At 32.2% G+C, this 19,241-nt stretch overlaps 3 protein-coding genes across 16 annotated transcripts in view; 1 reads left to right on the top strand and 2 right to left on the bottom strand.

Moving 5' to 3' along the window:
- The window catches only part of CASK (peripheral plasma membrane protein CASK), a 178,476-nt gene extending 171,088 nt beyond the window's left edge, over positions 1 to 7,388 (top strand). For 8 of the 11 annotated variants that reach the window (XM_085487701.1, XM_029315345.2, XM_029315348.2 and 5 more), the window contains 6 exons: positions 553 to 609; positions 2,745 to 2,864; positions 3,113 to 3,229; positions 3,357 to 3,464; positions 3,639 to 3,814; positions 4,066 to 7,388. In XM_085487701.1, the coding sequence (XP_085343827.1) occupies positions 553 to 609; positions 2,745 to 2,864; positions 3,113 to 3,229; positions 3,357 to 3,464; positions 3,639 to 3,814; positions 4,066 to 4,245 (758 nt within the window). In that variant the 3' untranslated portion in view covers positions 4,246 to 7,388. The remainder of the gene's footprint in view (positions 1 to 552; positions 610 to 2,744; positions 2,865 to 3,112; positions 3,230 to 3,356; positions 3,465 to 3,638; positions 3,815 to 4,065) is intronic. The other 3 variants (XM_029315351.2, XM_085487700.1, XM_029315353.2) reach the window with 1 other exon arrangement.
- On the bottom strand, positions 6,912 to 11,559 carry Karl (lipocalin/cytosolic fatty acid-binding protein Karl). Its single transcript, XM_029315358.2, has 4 exons — positions 11,292 to 11,559; positions 8,451 to 8,679; positions 8,022 to 8,193; positions 6,912 to 7,646 (listed from the first exon to the last, which is right to left on the bottom strand). Exons 1-4 carry the CDS (start codon positions 11,445 to 11,447, stop codon positions 7,445 to 7,447), a joined length of 759 nt encoding a protein of 252 aa, XP_029171191.1. The 5' UTR covers positions 11,448 to 11,559; the 3' UTR covers positions 6,912 to 7,444.
- Positions 11,560 to 14,210: 2,651 nt separating this feature from the next.
- On the bottom strand, positions 14,211 to 18,963 carry Cnb (centriole duplication and spindle assembly protein centrobin). 4 transcript variants are annotated; one of them, XM_029315335.2, is made up of 10 exons: positions 18,692 to 18,963; positions 17,913 to 18,570; positions 17,042 to 17,831; positions 16,785 to 16,893; positions 16,016 to 16,708; positions 15,502 to 15,728; positions 15,207 to 15,409; positions 14,816 to 15,087; positions 14,558 to 14,719; positions 14,211 to 14,486 (listed from the first exon to the last, which is right to left on the bottom strand). In XM_029315335.2, the coding sequence occupies exons 2-10, from the start codon at positions 18,523 to 18,525 to the stop codon at positions 14,397 to 14,399; spliced, it is 3,159 nt and encodes a 1,052-aa protein (XP_029171168.2). In that variant the 5' UTR covers positions 18,526 to 18,570; positions 18,692 to 18,963; the 3' UTR covers positions 14,211 to 14,396. The 4 variants fall into 4 exon arrangements, with proteins under 4 accessions (XP_029171168.2, XP_029171166.2, XP_029171167.2 ...); XM_029315333.2 differs by having other exon boundaries at positions 17,042 to 18,608; XM_029315334.2 differs by having other exon boundaries at positions 17,042 to 18,585.
- Positions 18,964 to 19,241: the final 278 nt, after the last annotated feature.

Raw genomic sequence — 19,241 nt, 5'->3', positions numbered from 1 at the left:
AACCATTACTTTGAATATTTATTATTTAAATCGTAATATTTTTTGAAATGTGGTAATCGTAAAGCATTTTAAAAAAGAAATGTTACTAGATATAAAAAACTGGAAAGAACAATTGATATTTTTAACATATCTTTACAATATATGTCTACGTAACAAAACGGTCAATAATACTATTTAAAATAAAAAAATATATGCATATAAAAGATCCTAAAATGGAGAGAAAGAGAGAACAGTAAATAAAAAAGAACAATAGGTGAAAAAATAATTCTTCAACTTCAAAGTATATATAATGTTAAAAATTAGATTAAAAGAATTGCGGATTGCAATTCTGAAGCTACCGTGTAAACGAAGAGCTGAATATTCGAAGAATATACGTGTATAGCAAGAATAAGTTTGGATTGTCATGTATATATCTCTATATATCTATATATGCCTGCTGATACAAGTGGGTGGCATGAGAGACGGATTAGGAATAGGTAAACGGAGAAACTAGCGCTACAGGAACAATTAGCTGCAGTGATATATTTGTTGTTGTGTGTTATGCGCGGCTAGATGCTGAAGGAGAAGGTGGATGTTCTTCTCACACCGAAGGCTGCGACGGTTCGACAGGTACGTCTCTGCCTTCAGGTAGACACGTGTAGAGTCACGTAGAGGACCATTTTTAGCCGCATGAAATATAGACTGGATCTATGCTTCTACACACATGAATACAAAAGGGAGATCGAAAATGTACGGCCGAACATCTTGATGGTTTACACAAAAGAATGACAGTCTTGCTTTTAACTCATTTTATATCATATCACACTCGCAGTTTCATAATGTAAATATGCGTAAAATATCTTTTCATAACGCTCGATAAAATAAAATATTGACAAGGAATTGTATAAAAGATGTTTGAGTTCTTTAATTTAATTTTTAACTTTGAAATTAACAATAAATCAGTGTTACTGTTTTACTAAAAACATCATCTGCATAAAAATGAAAGCTATACATCATACTTTGTACCTTGCTATTTTATATTAACAATGTATCATGCTTATTATTCAGCGAACAACTATTTGTGCTATACATGCAGTAAGCTAATCTCTAATCATAATTGCAATTGTTTATTGAAAAAACACAGATCTATAATATTTTTACTCCTTATAATTCAGTGCCTTTTTAATCAGTTTTACGCATTAATTTTAAAACATTATTAATTATATTTGTTACGTATATAAATTAAAAAAACTATTATTAAATTACACAATTACAGAAATAAAAAAAATAAAAAAGTGTTGAAAGTTTTTATATTCTAGATCTGTATAACATCACATATAAAACGTTATGCGCATAAATAAAATAAATATAAGCATTATGTTAATAATAATTTATTAATATAGATGCTATGATATTCTGTGTTATGAATTAATAGATGCTTTTACATAGCGTGCTTTAATGCATGCATTTGCTGCAAAACATTTTACGCACTTATATGCTTATCGCGCACGATTTCATTCATAAACATACGTGCCAGCACGATTATAATCGGAACTTGTGATAGATAATTCATCGATTGTTTTAAATGTTAGCAAATAATAACACTCATTGTCAGCGAACATCTTGCCAAAAATATAAATTCGAATATAAATATAATTTTGTCCCTGTACGAGATAACTGTCTCATAATTTTTTATAATCGATAATTTTTATAAAGATAAAAGTTCTCTTTGATGTTTGATATTCATTGGATATATTTTGAATATTCTCTCGTTGTGTTAACGCTCTCAACTATTCAAATATTTTGGCAAGATATCGCGGTTTATCCTGCACAGTCGTGCTATATCATCCGCAGCTATAATATACGTTGTAGTTTCGCACACAACGAATCTTCCTAGTATATTCAGTAGCTCTACAATCATAGGAAATAACACTCATGATGCAATTCATCATGGCTCCGATTATAATACCTATCTAAGGTTTCATGCATCAGTTACATCACGGACCTTACATTGTCATCTTGTGACCTGCTGGAACACCCCTCTCAATAGGACTCCCAAGTGCCTTTGGGCATGGCTTCTTTCGAACTGGCTGACTGAGAATGAATTCTTTTTACCAATAGACAAGATTTTGCTTGACCCAGGAATCGATATTCGCAGAGTAGCTCGTTATTTCGTGTTAACGTGATTCGTTGATTTCCAAAATGTTTCAAAGGATTGCTAACACATTAGTGCACATATGGATACGTGCTATGTTTTCAATAGGATAACACATCATATTATATAGGCGAAGTAATTATTAGGAAAAGTGATCAGGAGATATTTTAGCGACGTGAACGACCTTTGTGCAACTGATTTTTGCGAAAAATGGTATTTTTCATGTTATCTCTCGTCACGAGATAAATTGCATTATTAACATTTTATTGGCCAGGAAACTTTTGTTATAGATATTTACAACGTGTATCGTAAAGAAATAATTGTCGTTTTATTCATTATATTTCTGATCCGTGTAGCTAATTAAAATAATTGAATTTGTTCGTCTCCCTATGTGACGACCACAGTATTGTCATATCGTTCTTTAAAATCAATTTAGCGGTCGTTCATCGACACTATAAAGGCACGGGATTTGTTAGTACGGATAATGGATTCCGTAACATGACACTTGCACAGTAATTTGCAAGTTTACACCGGGCAGATACTTTCGAGCAGAGATAGCTTCGTTTCCAGTTTCACCGTCAACTATATTAACGATCCTTTCTACTTACAGTAAATTGCTCAATATTTGGCCGGAAAAAGAAGCAATACAAAGATAAATATCTTGCAAAACACAACGCCGTTTTTGACCAGCTGGATCTGGTGACCTACGAAGAGGTCGTGAAGCTTCCTTGTAAGTCTCATTTATCATTTTTATTTTTTATTTATTTATTATTTTTTTACATATAGTCGACTAATTATTTAATATTACATAAAAACAATATCTATATTTTCTATATAGCCAAGAATTCCTTTATTAAAATATAATTTCTTTTTCAACATATCTTATAAATTTTATCGCTCCAAAAATCTAATCTTATATGAATGTTGCAGCGTACACATCAAACATAACTATTAATTATATTATTTCTTTTTTTATAGATCCTGCCTTCCAACGGAAAACTTTAGTATTATTGGGAGCACATGGCGTCGGTCGACGACATATAAAGAATACGATTATTTCCAAGCATCCCGATAAATACGCCTATCCTATTCCGCGTAAATATCTCAAATCTTTTATAAAATTTCAAGTTTATTTTTTATAATCTTAAAAAATGTGAAATTAAACAATTGCACGAAATCCATATATTTATCAGAATATTTATAAAATATGTTTCTTATGCAGATACAACGAGGCCTCCACGAAGCGACGAAGAAAATGGTCGTAATTATTATTTCGTATCGCACGATGAGATGATGGCAGACATAGCCGCTAATGAATATCTTGAATACGGTAAATTATACCAATCTTTTCCTATTTGAAATTTTTTGAAAAGAGTAATTATTAATCGTAAACAATGAGAAAGAAATAAGGATAGATCGACTTTTTTTCGAAACAATGTTAAAATATAGAAAGCATCAAATTATGTAAGCAATGTGACTTAAAATATTTGTTTTATATAAACAGGTACACACGAAGACGCTATGTATGGAACTAAGCTCGAAACTATTCGTAAAATTCACGAAGAAGGTAGAATGGCCATATTGGATGTCGAACCGCAAGCACTGAAAGTTTTACGAACTGCTGAATTTGCACCTTACGTCGTCTTCATAGCTGCGCCTGCATTTGCAAATGTTACGGACGTAAGTATGAAAATAATTTTACAAATTTATATAAAGTAAACATATTGCAGATTTTAAATATGTTCTCGAAAACTGTAATGTACGTACTTGTATTATACTTTCGACAATTTATTAGAAAATTATTTCTAACTTAATTAATCAATAACATCTTATAATAATTATCGTCAAATTTTGTATCTTGAAAAGTTCAATCAACTTGAATGAAACATGCCAATTATGATTTCTCTAATCAAGATCGCTGGTGTTTTCAGTTCGACGGTAGTCTGGAACGACTGGCGAAGGAATCGGACATGCTGAAGCAGGCGTACGGGCACTTCTTCGACCTGACCATCGTGAACAACGATCTCGACGAAACGATCGGTCAGCTAGAGGCCGCAATCGAGCGCGTGCACACGACACCCCAATGGGTCCCCGTTTCTTGGGTCTACTGACAGCGGTCTTCGCCGATTCGTCAGATCGCCACTATGGACTGCAACGGCTCGTCGAGGATGAAGCAGTGATCGCCGGCACCGTAACGGCCATCGGCTCACGATCCAGCCTCTCGTCGCGAAGATCTGACGGCGACGTCGACAGCTGCCGGCAGGAACCGACAGGGCAGTTATGTCGGATCAATCGGACATAAACCGGAAAAACGTACTCGACGCCGATCGGCACGACGGTGAAACGATCGAATGGAGTGCGTGACTATATGATGGCCGTGTGTTCACGAAGTTCTTTCCATCTCGCTGCATATAATTGTTACCAGTCGCGGGACACGAGGGGAAAAGTTAATAACGACGTGTCGATGAGCGTCGTCGCCGCATCCCATCATCGAGAGACGTCGGCTCTTCCAGAAATTGTGGAACGCGTCATCATCGCAGCACGGCGAAACCAGTGACGACAATCACGTCACAATGCGTCTAATTGAAAGAACAAAAATACGGACGCCTTCTCGCGGACCACCAACTTCTCCTGCACACTTCCTTCTCCTTTGGTTCCTCTCTTCCTTCTCTCGCTTTCGAAAAATTTCGAAAATAAAGAGATCAACACACAAACCCGATTAGCTGGAACTCCTCTTGAACGAGACTACTATATACGAATGCATGTCTTTCTCTCTATTCTCTCTATACAGTCTGTCGCATACCCGGCACAGTTTCAGCGAAGTCTAACATGAATTTCTCACGATTTACAACCATCCTAGAGGCAGTCGTTTACGACGCGTGTCACGTGCAGTGAATACGGTAACATGCGACAACAAGCACCAAAGAATATATCCCGTTTACGGAAAAAAACCAAACGAAAAGCAAACAATGGCCGTTCCATATGCTTCACGCGGACGTCAACCGAACGGCTGCACCTTCTCGTATCCTACCCTGCGAAAATCTATCAGTCGACTTTCCATAAACTGTAATTGCCTCCTCTATCGTACTTTATTATAACTATTTAAACGAAAAAAAGCTAGAGATCGTGCGGCACGGCAGTGCCCGTAAATAAATAAATATATATATATATACATATTTAGGAAAAAAGACGAGGGTCCTATCGTAATAATCGAAACCCGTCTGACTGTTCAATCGAAAAGAGGGAGGGTAAACATAAAAAAAAAACAGAACAGAACATGAACTCTCTGGTGTGCTGCCGGCCGTCCGTTATTTAACTGTAACTTTAAGCAGTAGAGAACTTCGCCGGTTTCGTCTTAGTACTTCTACTAATATCTAACGAGTGTTCATCTCTTGTCGCGGGAATCCTACTGCGACAAATCTATACGCGTATGCTACACGAGCGCTTTTTACGTTCACAGTGCCGTCTTTTCTATATCTTTCCCTATATATATAGATATATTGTGTAAATCTTCTCTTTAATTTGTTCTGCCTCTATATTCCTGACCACCCACCGAGCTTCTTTCCACGTACTTTCGATAAAAATCGAGACCGCCGTTGGAGCGGGACGGCTTGCTCGCTCCCTCGCTTGACCGTGCACTCGCCCACTCGCCATTCGTCGTTATATTGTTCATGAAACATATTATATCAAAAGCTCAAATATATTCACTGATGCATCACCGAGAGATCGCGACGCTCTTATATATATATTCTGTACAGGAAAAGCTTGGAACCGAACATCTCGGACGAATGCACGGACGGCGGATATCGATCCGGTAGCGAGAATTCTACGCTCTCACTCGAAAGAACTTGTATATGCGATTATTAAGTTGACACATGACACACACACATACATACATACACACACTTACACATGGGCACATATGTCAAAATTACAATGCCACTCTGTTCGCATTACTTACTACACCCTCGTACAAAAGCGCATAAGATCGAATGACGAAGTAACAAACAAAAAAATCGCGGATTACTATAGGATATTTATAAAACGTAAATTTCAAATAAATAGGTAGTCTACCAGCTATATGAAATAATAATGGAGGAGAGAGACAGTCTCGCGCAGAAGAAGACACACATACACACGTGCACACGCGTTCACACACGATACACGCAAGTTTATTATATGCGCAATACACACACTCACACACACGCACGCACATTTAACCATTCAACAATGACACTCATACACACGCACATAAGGAAACGCAGTCGCATGCGCGCGAGTGCAGATTTACAAGATACAGATTTAACGATTAGATAATTTACAAGTGATTAAAGAAAAAAAAAGATTAAATGTATGATTAATTAATACTAAAAGAATTATTAGGAGAACTAATAGGTGATTTGCATATGCATATGCCCGTAGAACGAAGGAGTGAATGCGTGTATACATGCAGGCGCGGTGTGATAATTAAATATTGATAACAACCTCGAAGCTCAAATTGTGGATCTCGGGCTTTCATCGATCAGCCTCTCATCCCTCGGTCGTCGCAACAATCTCGAAACATACGTACATAAGACGAAACTTTTGAGCGCGCATCTTACCTTCCCCAGGAGCTGCGTTCTTCCTATTCTTTACGCCGAGTGTCCACGGCAAGACGCGAGTTTTGCCGTGTGTGGCAAAGGCACACACTTGATTATTATATATTTCAGAAACGCAAACGACGGGGAGGTCAGAGTATCGCGCTCGCGAGGACAGAGAGCCGTTTTTCACAGAGCCAAACGTGAATTTGTGAGTAATATGGGATACTCGCGAGAGAAAAGAAAAGACATAAAAAAAAGGGTTGCCCGCCTGGGGTGTGATAGCGTAAACGTATGCGTAAAATGTTGTGAAAGCGTGAGAAGAATGAGTCACAAGTGATTTTGTAATATTTCTTATAAGTTGTAGCTGCCATATCCAGTAATTAAGTACTAGGTGCGTTGAGTGATAATCTGACGACGACTGTTATGCTAATGATAATGATGACAATGATGATGATGATGATGTTGATGATAACGGTGATCGTGATGATCGCGTGCTGTCGCACGTTTGTGTCAGTTAAATTTGGGTGAGTTGTGCTAAGATGTTGAGAGAGACGACGGGTCTAAAGAAAACAATAACAAGTTCATTACGATTATGTAATTATAAATAAGAGGAGAAGAGACGAAGAGTATTATAACACGTTGTTAATTGAATTAATAAAATTAGCCCAAAGTAATGAAGGTGTTTGATTTGAAGGTGATTTACGTTTTCATGTCTTTTTGGATTCATTTTTTATTTTTTATTTTTCTTTACATTATCTATATCTTTATTTTTTTGTAAATGACGTCTATGTTTCCGTTTTAACGGGTGTCTTCTGTTGACGTAGCCTCTTTTGGCTGGCATCGACGCCGGTATAAGCATATCTTCCAAACTGTCGGTTTTATTGCACTGTGTTTGGTCCATAGAAAACATGTATTCCAAATCGATATCATATCTAAAAAAAGATAAAAATGTATTTCTAATAATCTCATAACAAGTGTGCTGCAACTTAATTTAAATAATTTGTCTTATTTCTGAGAATAATTTTCTTTTCGTTAATAAATTTAATTAATATAAAAATGTTAATTAATTTTAAAAAATTAACAAATCTATCCTTTTTTAACGACTAGAGAAAAAGATTAAGCTCGGAAATATAGAATGTTTAAAATCAATGATTCAAATTTTCTATTGATTAGGAGAGAAATAAAATAAATGTCTTGATTAACTAAAATAACACTTTGACATATCTTTCATTATTTGAAAAATTGTTCAATAAATAAAATGTTTTGAAAACTCTATTCGTAATAATATCAAAACAAGTCTAATGTACCTAGGCAGCTTCTCTCGAAGATAAGAAATGACGTTTGCCCCAAGGCTCTCTTCGCGACTCATGATAAAGCTCGATAAATATCGTGGACTTTTGCTCTTCTCAGCACAATGCATTAGTAAGGCCCAGGATTTATAATCTGAATCTAACACATACGTATTGTAGACTCCTTCATCTAAAAAAATATTAAATTTATTATAAAATTGAATTATTATGACGATGATGTGTAAGAAAACATTTTTTAGCTGAAGAGTTTTGAAAAAATGTTCATATTTATAACGTTACAGTAAAATATTAAAATTATTTAAAAATTAAAAAATAATTAATTTTAATTAAAAAAGTAGCAAAAAATTCAAATATTTCTTCGATTACAGAATTTAAAAATTGAAAAATAAAATTAATTAGATTAATTACAGATAAATAACTATTTACACGGAAACTCAGCGTGTACCCAATGAGCAGGTAAGTCCGACGAAGGAATTTTCCATGTGATGTTACCAATGAGTAGCTCATTAATAGGGTCATCGGTAAAGCTGTAAGTGAAATTCATGGTAACTTCGGCGTTTTCGGGCGAAACCGAGAGCTCGGCTCGCATACATCTGTATACAAGAGCCTCCTCTGAGCTTGCATAGTACTGTACTATGTACCATAATCCGAGAAACTGTAAAGAAGTGCATGATGTTATGTGCGAGTGTATGTAAGTACGAAGTTTCGCGTAAAATAGATCCAACAGTTCGCACAAGTCACGTTGATTTTCTTTGAATTAAACATTAAACATATGCTAATAAACGCATGTGTTATGTGGGTCAAACAATCGTGCTCAATAGTAAACGACGTTAAAAACAGGTTCAAGAAATTTCTTAGGTGATTATTGCTTTGTTTTTATTCTTAAACTCGTTTCTTATCAGTCTTCTAACTATATAATGTAACTTCCTCTTTGTCACTATAAAATAAATAAAATTATGTAAGTATATGTGCTCTTCCTAAAATATATCTTATTTATCATTGTTCTGTTGAAAAAGAAAAAAAACATCTTACTTAATACATCCAAATAAAATATACACATTTTTAATTATTATTTATTGATCGAAAGCGTGAGATACTCTTTGAAATTTTGAATTATTATTATATATTTTGATTCAATATCTATTTCTATAGAATTACAGGCTGTCAATTCTGAAAAGGCTTTAAATATTATACTAAAAAACACATTGTAATAGTTAGCAAAAATCTTCGTTTTTCTTAAATTATGTATACCAAGTTGAAAAATACATTAAGAATAAAATATAAAGCGATTATATGTATTTTAGATAATTATTTTAAATAAATTAATATTTTAAATAATCTCCATTGTTAATAAAAGAAATTTAAATATCTTTATCTAAATGTGTATCAATTGCTTTTGCAGGTATTTTTCGATTACTTTGTAATTTTTAAACATAAAGACAAGAATTAAAGAATTAATAACACATGCATTTTTTCATTTTTAAATATATTCGTTTATTATTGTTTTTTGAAAAAAGAAATTCAACGGAAGTTGGTTGTATGTAGAATGCTGTATGTATGTATAGTACGTTCGAAATAGTCCACTGATCTAAAAATAAATCCGCCGAACATTACCTTGAAAAGAAAATCTGCAAATGTCAGATTAGTAAGAGTAAATGTAACATTCTATATATTTGGAAGTAACATAAACATCAAATAAAATTATAATTATTTATACACGTATATACCATATATATTGCACGTCTTTGTTTCATAAGATTTATTAGGCAAAACATAAGATATATTATGTGATACTTGACTGGTCTCGAATTTTTATTTTACGTTGAGACAATATTTCTTTAATTTACCACCCAAACAGCACCAAGTCCAAAATTGGCGCAGAAGATATCATTAAGAAATCTTTAACACAGCTTAAAGAAATCTTGTGATATGATATCCAAAAGATATCTTAAAGATTTTTTAAAGATATCTTATGCACCAATTTTGGATTTGGTGTCTGGGCAGGATTATTTCTTTTAATTGCCAAAAAATATAAAACTATTACAAATAAAACTAGGATAAATAATTTATAAATTTTCATAAAAAGATATGTCAGCTTCATAAATACACTAAAATGTTTGCTCAATTGTAGTTATTAATTTCCTATCTTTAATTTTAAATTTATTTAATAAATAACAAAAAGTTAATAATATAACATGCAATACTTATATGTATTGCGGTTTAATAGAAATGTCAACGTCATAGCAATTATTATTATTTTCTATCTCATGCCAAACTAGCTATTGTTAATTACATGGGAAACAATAATCTCGCTATTACTATTGCACAGAATCGACATATTATGCCTAATAAATATAGTCCTGCATTGCATAGTATGCAAAATTAATATTCAACAGACATATTCGGCAACAATAAATGTTCCACAAGTTATATACATTTTCAAAGCCGCATCAGCAGCGAATAATATATCAATACACTCGTATTGTTTTGTTATATATCACACCTTGAATAAAGCATATCAATGTATTCATCTAAATAACATAATCAAAGCATATGTGATAAAATTACGAATTTGAATTGATAATCAGTGTTGCAAACTTGATTGAATAATATCGAGTGTTAACAAATAACACGGAGGAATAATTAATTTCGATTTATATAAAAGCAGTTGTAATCATATTAAAAAATTGTAATTATCAAGAACAAAATGTGGTAACAAATTTCTTTTCACAAGTCTAAATATAATTTTTCGAAATTTTTTTCAGAGAGTTATAGTTCTTTGTCAAATTACGAAAATTTAAAAACATGATTTTATAGAATAAAATATCTGTGGTCATATTTTACATTAACATTTTAAAGTAGAAATAAAAAAAAGCATAAGAGAAAAATTAAGCAAATTTTTGCTTAAAAAAATAAAACATTGATGTATTCACAAAAGTGCGTGCCTTTGCATAATTCATAATTAAAACTCATAATCCCCGAAAACATGAGCAAGTTCGATTTGTTGACCTGTCATTTATGTAAGACAATGTCTTCGCGCAATATTATATTATAATGCAAATATAAAAAAAAATATATTTACATTAGAATTAAACGCATTTATGCAATATGGAACCAACCAATTTTTTTCCAGATTTTTATTGCAAATTGTTGAATGTATCTAATAGGTACATTCAGGTCCAATTGTTCAATAATCTTTCACTGTCGGAAGAGTATCATAAAAACAATTGTATATAAATCTCGTGTAGGTGGTGAAAAATCTCGTACCTCGGATATGTCAAAGTTGCGTATACCCTTCACTTTTGGACACTTGATCTTATCCTCCCGTCTCTTCCAAACACCGCCAGAGGCATCGATCAGAAGACCGATGAGCAACGCTATTGTTATCCAACACAATCCCAAACGTCTTGTTTTGAGATGCATCTTCGACGTGCATTCAAATTCCGTTCACGAACACGCACGGACTGACTAGCTAAGATCGCGTACGGCCTCTTCTCGACCGTCGAGACGACTAAAGGCCACATACGACCGTACGAAGAATGGATGCGACTCATGACTATTACTATACGAAGAGGGGGTGGCCACTATCACGTCCCTCTCTTTGCATTCTTGCTCTTTCGTTTTCAATCGGCAACTTGTTCCACGCATATAGAATCCTCATGACTGGCGCCGGCTCGGAAATCAGGACTCGTAGGCGTATGAAACTTTGTCGTTTATAGCTGAAGAGAAGTGCTCGCTGCGTGCGAGTCGATCATTCAGATTTGTTATTTATGTATGTTTCCGAGCTCGAAATCAGTAAATATTGCAATTTGCATAAGAATCTTTCGCGATTTTTTCACTGTCGAATTACGATTGTAAAATTGATGATCGTGTCGCTCTTTGTAAGGTGTCGTGCAAAATGTTAGTTGAGATAGTTTTACAATTATAATATATAGACAATATATTATAATATATAGAAAATGAAAACAGTTTTGCATAAACAGGGTTAATTTACAGTTATCGTCACGTTTGCAACAATTTAACAATTTAATTTTGTTGCAATTTAGATAAAAATTATTTACTCTTCGTGATCTAGAGACAATGTGCACATTTTTTATAATTATATTGAAATATAATATTTCTCGAGAAATTATATATTTTTATTTATATTTTTACTTGTGTATGTATGTGTTGAGAAAGAATATTTATTTAGTCAATTATAATTATTATAATAGATTAATATTATAATATTAGAAAATACTTTTATCAGTCAGCAAACAACAGTAATACATATATTAGATACACATTTAATAATTAAAATGCATTGGAATGGCAATATGATATTCATTAAACATATATGTATATATATTACGAATTTTTTAAATTTAATTGCATTGTTTAAATTTATTTTAAACAAAATTAAAAACATGTTTATTATATAATTATAGTTAAGATTTAAAAAATAGAAAAAAGTTTAAGAATTCTTTAATTATGATTAATTATATAAATATGAAAATATGATTATGGTTGTGGTTATCAAGGCTATTATATAAGATAAAAAGAAATATAATTGATAGTATAATGTAATCGATGCGCATATAGTGCTTTAATTATAATATGTATATATAAGTTTTCACAAGACATACGGCGTTAGAATTTTGTTGTACTACATATCTACTATTATCGAGACATCATAAAAATTCGATGAATTAAAGTTATGTCGAGACATAATGAAAATTCTTAAATTATTATAAAGTGTCGACGTAATTTTAAATCATCGAATTTTTATTATGTCTCGACATCATTTTAATTTATCAAATTTTTATTATGCTTCAACATAATTTTAATTAATCAAATTTTTATTATGTCTCGACATAATTTTAAATCATCGAATTTTTATTATGTCTCGATATAATTTATAAGTTATCGAGTTTTTATTTTATCTCGACATAATTTTAATTCTTCGAACTTTTATTTCGTCTCGACAAAATTTTAATGCATCGAATTTTTGTGATATCTCGACATAATAAAATTTTTTAAATTTTTATTATTGTTTTACATAATTTTAGTTCATCGAATTTTTATTGGATATGTTTATGAGACTTGAAAGATTTACAATCTTAGATCTGGTTATTCAGGTCATCTTTGTAAGTTTAAAAGCTCTAGCGTGTTTATATGAGTAATCACGGAATTTGTTGTAGGATAAGTTGAAATAAAACAATTTTATCAATACGTTGACCACAGATTGTGCAGGATTACGTAATTTGTTTAGATGACTGTAAATTCTATTCATACATCTTGTATGTATAAAGAAAGATTTTTAATTGTGTCATCAAGTGCACGTATAAAAATGTTCATCATTTGGTTTTAAAACCGCAACAACTCGCTGTATGATAAACTTTTCTGTTATCAGTTCGTCAGTCTTGAGTCTATTTTATCAGAAATGTTTATTTTATCATTCGGATGTTTATATTTTATCAGGCATCCGTTTCCTTTAAGCGCTCGGCACTATAGAAATAGTATAACTCACTGAAAATATTTCGATACAAGAAAACTTGTGTATTAAAATTAAAATTTAATCACAGAAAAAACAGTATCCTTGAAAGAATGCAAATATGCCTTGATTCAAGTATATTTTATCCTTATAATAACACCAAATATAAATAATTTTCGATAAAGGATAATTTATCCTTAAAACAAAATGCAAAATATTCTTGGTTGAAGCTGAAATTTACATTATAAATATTGCAAGGACAAGTGACAAGTGTGCATCGGATATAAGCGGTACTTTCAAATATATATAATAATTCTTAGTTCAAATGTGACTAAGTTTGTTTTTACCATATGCGATTTTTAAAACAAGACTATATCTTAAGAATAAAATATACTTTACACAAACTTATTTATTATTAAGGCAAATGAAAATGTGTGATTACAAAGAGCATTCTATGCTTAAATCAATCAAAAAGCGTTCAAGAATAAAAATATACTTGAATCAAGGATTCCTTTTTTTCTGTGATAATTTACGGATTATTAAATTAATGTTATCAGAATTATAAAATTTAATGTCATAAAAAATTTTAGAGAAGAATAAAATTATCATTGATCCTTTAATTTTCAATCCATGATATATTGAGTATTATATTTTAATAATAGAAGAATAGTAATAGGATATATACAAAAGTGTAAGAATTTAAAGGAATCAAATATGTATAAAAAAATTTATTTATTAAATTTTTCATAATAAAAATATTGATATGTTGATATTTCTCGCTTATAAAATCTCCGCTTAAAAAGTATTACAGCTAATTAAGTACACTGCATCGAATTAATCTAATAGATTTAATCGAGTTCGTCCACACCATCGGTATCATTATTATCATAAGCTATACGTCATTTCCAAGGAGGCTTGCTTTTCTGCTGATCCAATTTCGTAATCATTTTTTCCGGAAGAGATATATGTTCGCTAACATCATGCGAAGTCTGGTAAAAAAGTTATGTTATAAATATATATGTGTATTATGTAAATTTTTAGCTAAAATATATATACAAACCTCGGAAGTTGGTTGCCACATGATGCTATCTTCGCTCATTATACTTAATTCCTTTTTTAAATAATGTTTTCGCGGTACTTCCCTACATTCTAACGGCGGGCTTGAAATGCTGCTTCTAGGTTTTAGATCTTTATCTTCCTTTGCTAGTTGCATTTCTGCAATCTGTAAATTTAATATAATTTAATTGTTTAATTATTAATTCATAATTCATTTGTATTCGGCTTATTAGTGAAAAATTATCGCCTAAATTTTAATTACCATTTTTACATATTTTCGAAGATCATTCTTCGATTCCTTTCTACTAATTAAAGATGTATTTTCATTAGAATTCATTGTAATCACACTTTCGTTTTGATCTTCAAACAATTGCATTGGGTTTTGCGTTTCTAACTGAGTCGTATATTTTATCGGTTCCTGAGAAAGTTTAGTATAACAGTTTGGCATCGATTCGGACTTTTTTGGACCTTTAGAATTAAAATGTTTGTCTGCATAAATTTTCTGAATCGGAGATAAGTTATCCGTATTACCACCTGTAATTGTAAGTTGTAATGTAGTTATATGTATTTACATATCAATTATGACCATAATAATATTAAGAAATAATCAAGTAATATATATACAAATTCAAATTTACATTTCATTGTCTTACCTGATATAATATGTAGAGCTTGCTGCCATTGTTTTTGCATAACAGAGTGCAATTGTTCTGCAAGTTGGGATTTTGTTGTGCGCTGAGAATTCAAATGCGTTTCTAACATAGATGATCTTTGTAAAGCTTGAGCTAATTGTAGCTCGTACAATCGTTTCTCTTCTTTATGTTTTTCTTCTAATAAATTTATTTCCAAACGATGTCTGAAAAATCCAATATATTTATATATTTCCGGAAAATTAATTCATATTGATTTCCTTGCGATATTGTAAATAAAAGTGTATATGCAACGAACTTATCAATAACATCTTTTATTTTCCTAGCAGCGCATTCAGCTATAACTTGCTGTCTTGTTTTCAATTCTTCTAAAAATTCTGATTCAGCAGTGTCAAGTTGCATTTGAAATTCTTGTAATTTTGTTTTTACCACTTCATCAACCTGTTTCTGATAAACTTCTTGCAATTCTGCCCTGATTTTTTCCTTTTGCTCCACAATAGATTTTGTTTCATCTTTAGCTAATTTCTGAAAAAATAAAAGCAATTAAGACAATTAATAAAACCATTTGATAACTAATTACGATAAAACTTACGAAAAAATTATAATTCACAATATGATTCGAAAGGCATAAAATTCACGATTTTACCACCATATATATATGTATGTATATATATATGATAAATTATATATACTTAATTATTTTGATTTTCATATATATATATATATATAATATATGAAAATCAAAGTAATTAATAACAATCTTTTTATAAGTTTTATAAGTACATTTTAACATTACAGATATAATGTATTACTTCTGCTTGTTTAGCGTCCTCGATCGATACAAGCAACGATGAATTCTTTTGTTCTAAAATAGAATTTCTGTTTATCTCTTCTTTCAGTTTAAGTTGCAAATTCTCTTTTTCTTGTCTGAGTACTGTTAATTCGGCTTCACAAGTGTCCAATGCTTTATGAATAACATCCATCTCGCTTCGTACTTCATTCTCTCTCAACCGTTCTTTCTTTAATTCTGATTGAACAGTTCTTAATGTCTCCTCACTTTGTTGATTTTTTTCTAACAATTTATTAAATTCTACTTTTATTTGTTCATATCTATTTTCTGCTTCTTGGACTAATAATTTATAACCTTCTAATTCATCTGCATGAGCTTTTAATAGATCAACTTTTTCTTTAATCGTGGTGTCACTCTTTTCTTTATATCCAGCTGCTAAGTCTAAAGCTTTCGATAATTTTTCTTCAAGTCGTTTGATTTGAGTCTGAAGTTCTGAGATTTCAGCCTGATGTTTCTCTGTGACATTCTGCAGATTAGTTTGCGAATTTTTATGTTCAACTTCTAATATTGCAACTTGTTGCTTCAACTTAGACCAAGCTACATGAAATTGAGATATCAAAACGTTTTTCTCATTGTCAATTCTGACCGCTACTGCCACTTTCTCTTGTTGTTCCAACAACCGTTTCTGTAATTCTTGAATCAGATGTTCACAATGCTAAAAATGCAAAATATATATTTATTAACAAATACTAATATCATATATATATATATATTTCATTTTTTTACTATACCTCTCTGCGAAATTTCTCCTCTTCCAATTTGATTCTAAGTGTTTCTTCTTGTGATCTGGCTGGGTGAGTGTCCCAGAAATCCGAAAGTGACAAGACTCGTTGATATTTTCTACAAATAAATTTTACAACAATTAATAATATAAAATTATCAGTTACAAAAATTTGAATCATATTTTTCTTTTAATAGTATTATAATATATTTTTCCATATGTTTAAATAAAAAAGAATGCGCAGTAAAAATTGCATATGCAAAATACCTTAAATGAGGATCTGTGTTTGTACCAACATGTACAGCACTTTTAGTGAATACTAATTTTTCTCTGTCATCGTGTACATTTCCATTATATAGCGTTTTACAAGAATCCAGTAAATGCTCTGCATTACTATATTGTACAGTTTTCAATGGCATCACATCAGAAAATTTTGAATCACTAATATGTAATAGAGAATCTGTAATAGAACCTTTGGATTGAGCAGGTACATTGTTTGTATTTGCTTCACTTCTTGTTAGAATATTTTGATCTGACATCAGTTCTTTTGATTTAGCATTGTCAATTGTAGCTGATGATACATTAGATAAATGATCTACATTTTGTATACTGTTTTCTATTCCATTTACTTTTGCAATAGGTTGTTGGACACTTTGTTCCCATGTTTTAAATTCGGAAATCATTTTGTTAGATTCATTTAAGTGGAATGAATCGCTGTATAAATCAGGCAATGATATTTCAGGGAATGTATTGTTTGATTTCTTTTGAGAAAATGCTGCTAAAGTATCAGTGAGTTGAGGCTCTTTGCTGCATGATAGAAAATTTAACTTTTTATATGCTCCAAGCTTATGTTGTGTCTCTTTCTCTTGATTGCTTGCTGTTTCAACAGTTTGAGTCAATGATTTTGGATGAGCCAGTTCGTTATGATATTGATATCTGCCAGTGCTATTTATTCTTTTTGATAATTCTAATTCAGTGGCTTCCATTTCTTGAAGCAACTCATCAACCTCTGACAGTTCCATCTCTTGCACTATTCTAGTACGATTGTGCTGCTGACCTATCGATACATTAGGTAAGTATGATGCGGATACTGCTGAATGTAAAGAATTGTATGGTTTACAATATGAATTACTCGTACAATGATCACTTGGACAAACAGTTAAATGGGATTCCTTCTTCATAGACATAGCAGTAGCATGCGAGAGCCCAGTACCACAAGAAGTAGAAGGCACCACAAAAAAATCAGAATATGATGTTAGAGTATCATGCTTGGCTCGAGCAAGAGTGTTAGTAGTAGTCAAATTAGAGGTAGCAGCTGTCGAGACGTAGCATCCTGACTTCATGTCATTTCTCAATGAATTAGTATAGTTCTGCTTTGAATACCCACTGGGCGTGGAAGGTACAGACAGAGGTTTACGAGGAGGTTTCACTGGAGTGTTTTGCAAGCTGGTGCTTTGACTTACGGACAATCTGGGCAAGGTATGTCGGTAATAAGGATAGGATGCGCTGCCATAAACTGGCTGAGAGTCCAGTGAATTGTTTAATACAGAAACGTCCAGACTGTTGTCTCTGGATTCGATAGCAGTGATACGGGATTCTAATGATTGCATGTGTCCTACCAGCTCTGAGATAACGCCAGTCTTGCCGCGATCTGCGGAAACACACGAGTTGGTGTCTGAATCGGAAGATTGTATATGGAATATATCAGGCGGGATCAGGAGCAGGACATCCGTATCATCGGATTCACTCATTATCCATCGACAATTCTCTGCCACCGGTTACGATTTGTCATGCGCCTAAAAACAGATCAGCTGATATTTGGGTCTTGGCGTAGCTGTTTGTATATAATGAAAAGATGATAGAATCGATGCATAAACCGGTTAAATTACATTTAGTTTAATTATAATATATATTTACTGCGGTAGAGCTGCAACACAAAGCGTATTATGTAGAGGTTATAAACGGCGAATAATTATTCCCAATTTGCCGCTAGCAAATTCGCATCGCATATATATACACGGAAATTTCGTAAATAGACTTGAATGACACTCGCGCACTATTAAAGAAAACATTACATTATTCAGATATAGATTGACAGTTCTGACAACATAGAAAAATCATTCATGATACATATACATTCATTCTTTATGACGTACTACAGTTTACTATTATTCCTTATATGGCTTCCATTCATAGGTCGTTGACCCCAAATTCTGACGGTAATGTAGTTCCAGTACCGACAGATGGCGCTGCGTGTACTGACTCAGCAGCGCTCACTGAGCCTGAGCGCGAACATAACAGCGAATTGTATTGTTAGCGTAGGTCATAGGTTGCACGCGTAGAAGTTTGAAATATAATTCTCTCCTTACGTTTCTCAGCTTTAATCAGCACAATTAACAACTTTGTCCAGTTATTTCTACGTCCATTTCGAGACAAAGAAAAGCTACTTAAATTTAATAATCAAACA

The sequence above is a fragment of the Nylanderia fulva genome, unplaced genomic scaffold (assembly GCF_048542155.1).
Source record: "Nylanderia fulva isolate GAGA-0341 unplaced genomic scaffold, ASM4854215v1 Scaffold6, whole genome shotgun sequence".
NCBI lineage: Eukaryota > Metazoa > Arthropoda > Insecta > Hymenoptera > Formicidae > Nylanderia > Nylanderia fulva.
Note: the sequence above shows the minus strand (reverse complement) of the source record. Positions and strands in the feature narration are given on the sequence as shown.

Coding starts and splice junctions, on each gene's coding strand:
- Karl (XM_029315358.2), bottom strand. CDS start 11,447: ATGCATCTCAAAACAAGACGTTTGGGATTGTGTTGGATAACAATAGCG. Junction 8,194..8,450: donor GGTACACGCTGAGTTTCCGT/GTAAATAGTTAT, acceptor ATATTTTTTTAG/ATGAAGGAGTCTACAATACG. Junction 7,647..8,021: donor CTTCGAGAGAAGCTGCCTAG/GTACATTAGACT, acceptor ATCTTTTTTTAG/ATATGATATCGATTTGGAAT.
- Cnb (XM_029315333.2), bottom strand. CDS start 18,525: ATGAGTGAATCCGATGATACGGATGTCCTGCTCCTGATCCCGCCTGAT. Junction 15,088..15,206: donor AGCTCTACATATTATATCAG/GTAAGACAATGA, acceptor TTACAATTACAG/GTGGTAATACGGATAACTTA. Junction 14,720..14,815: donor TTCGAAAATATGTAAAAATG/GTAATTAAAATT, acceptor TTAAATTTACAG/ATTGCAGAAATGCAACTAGC.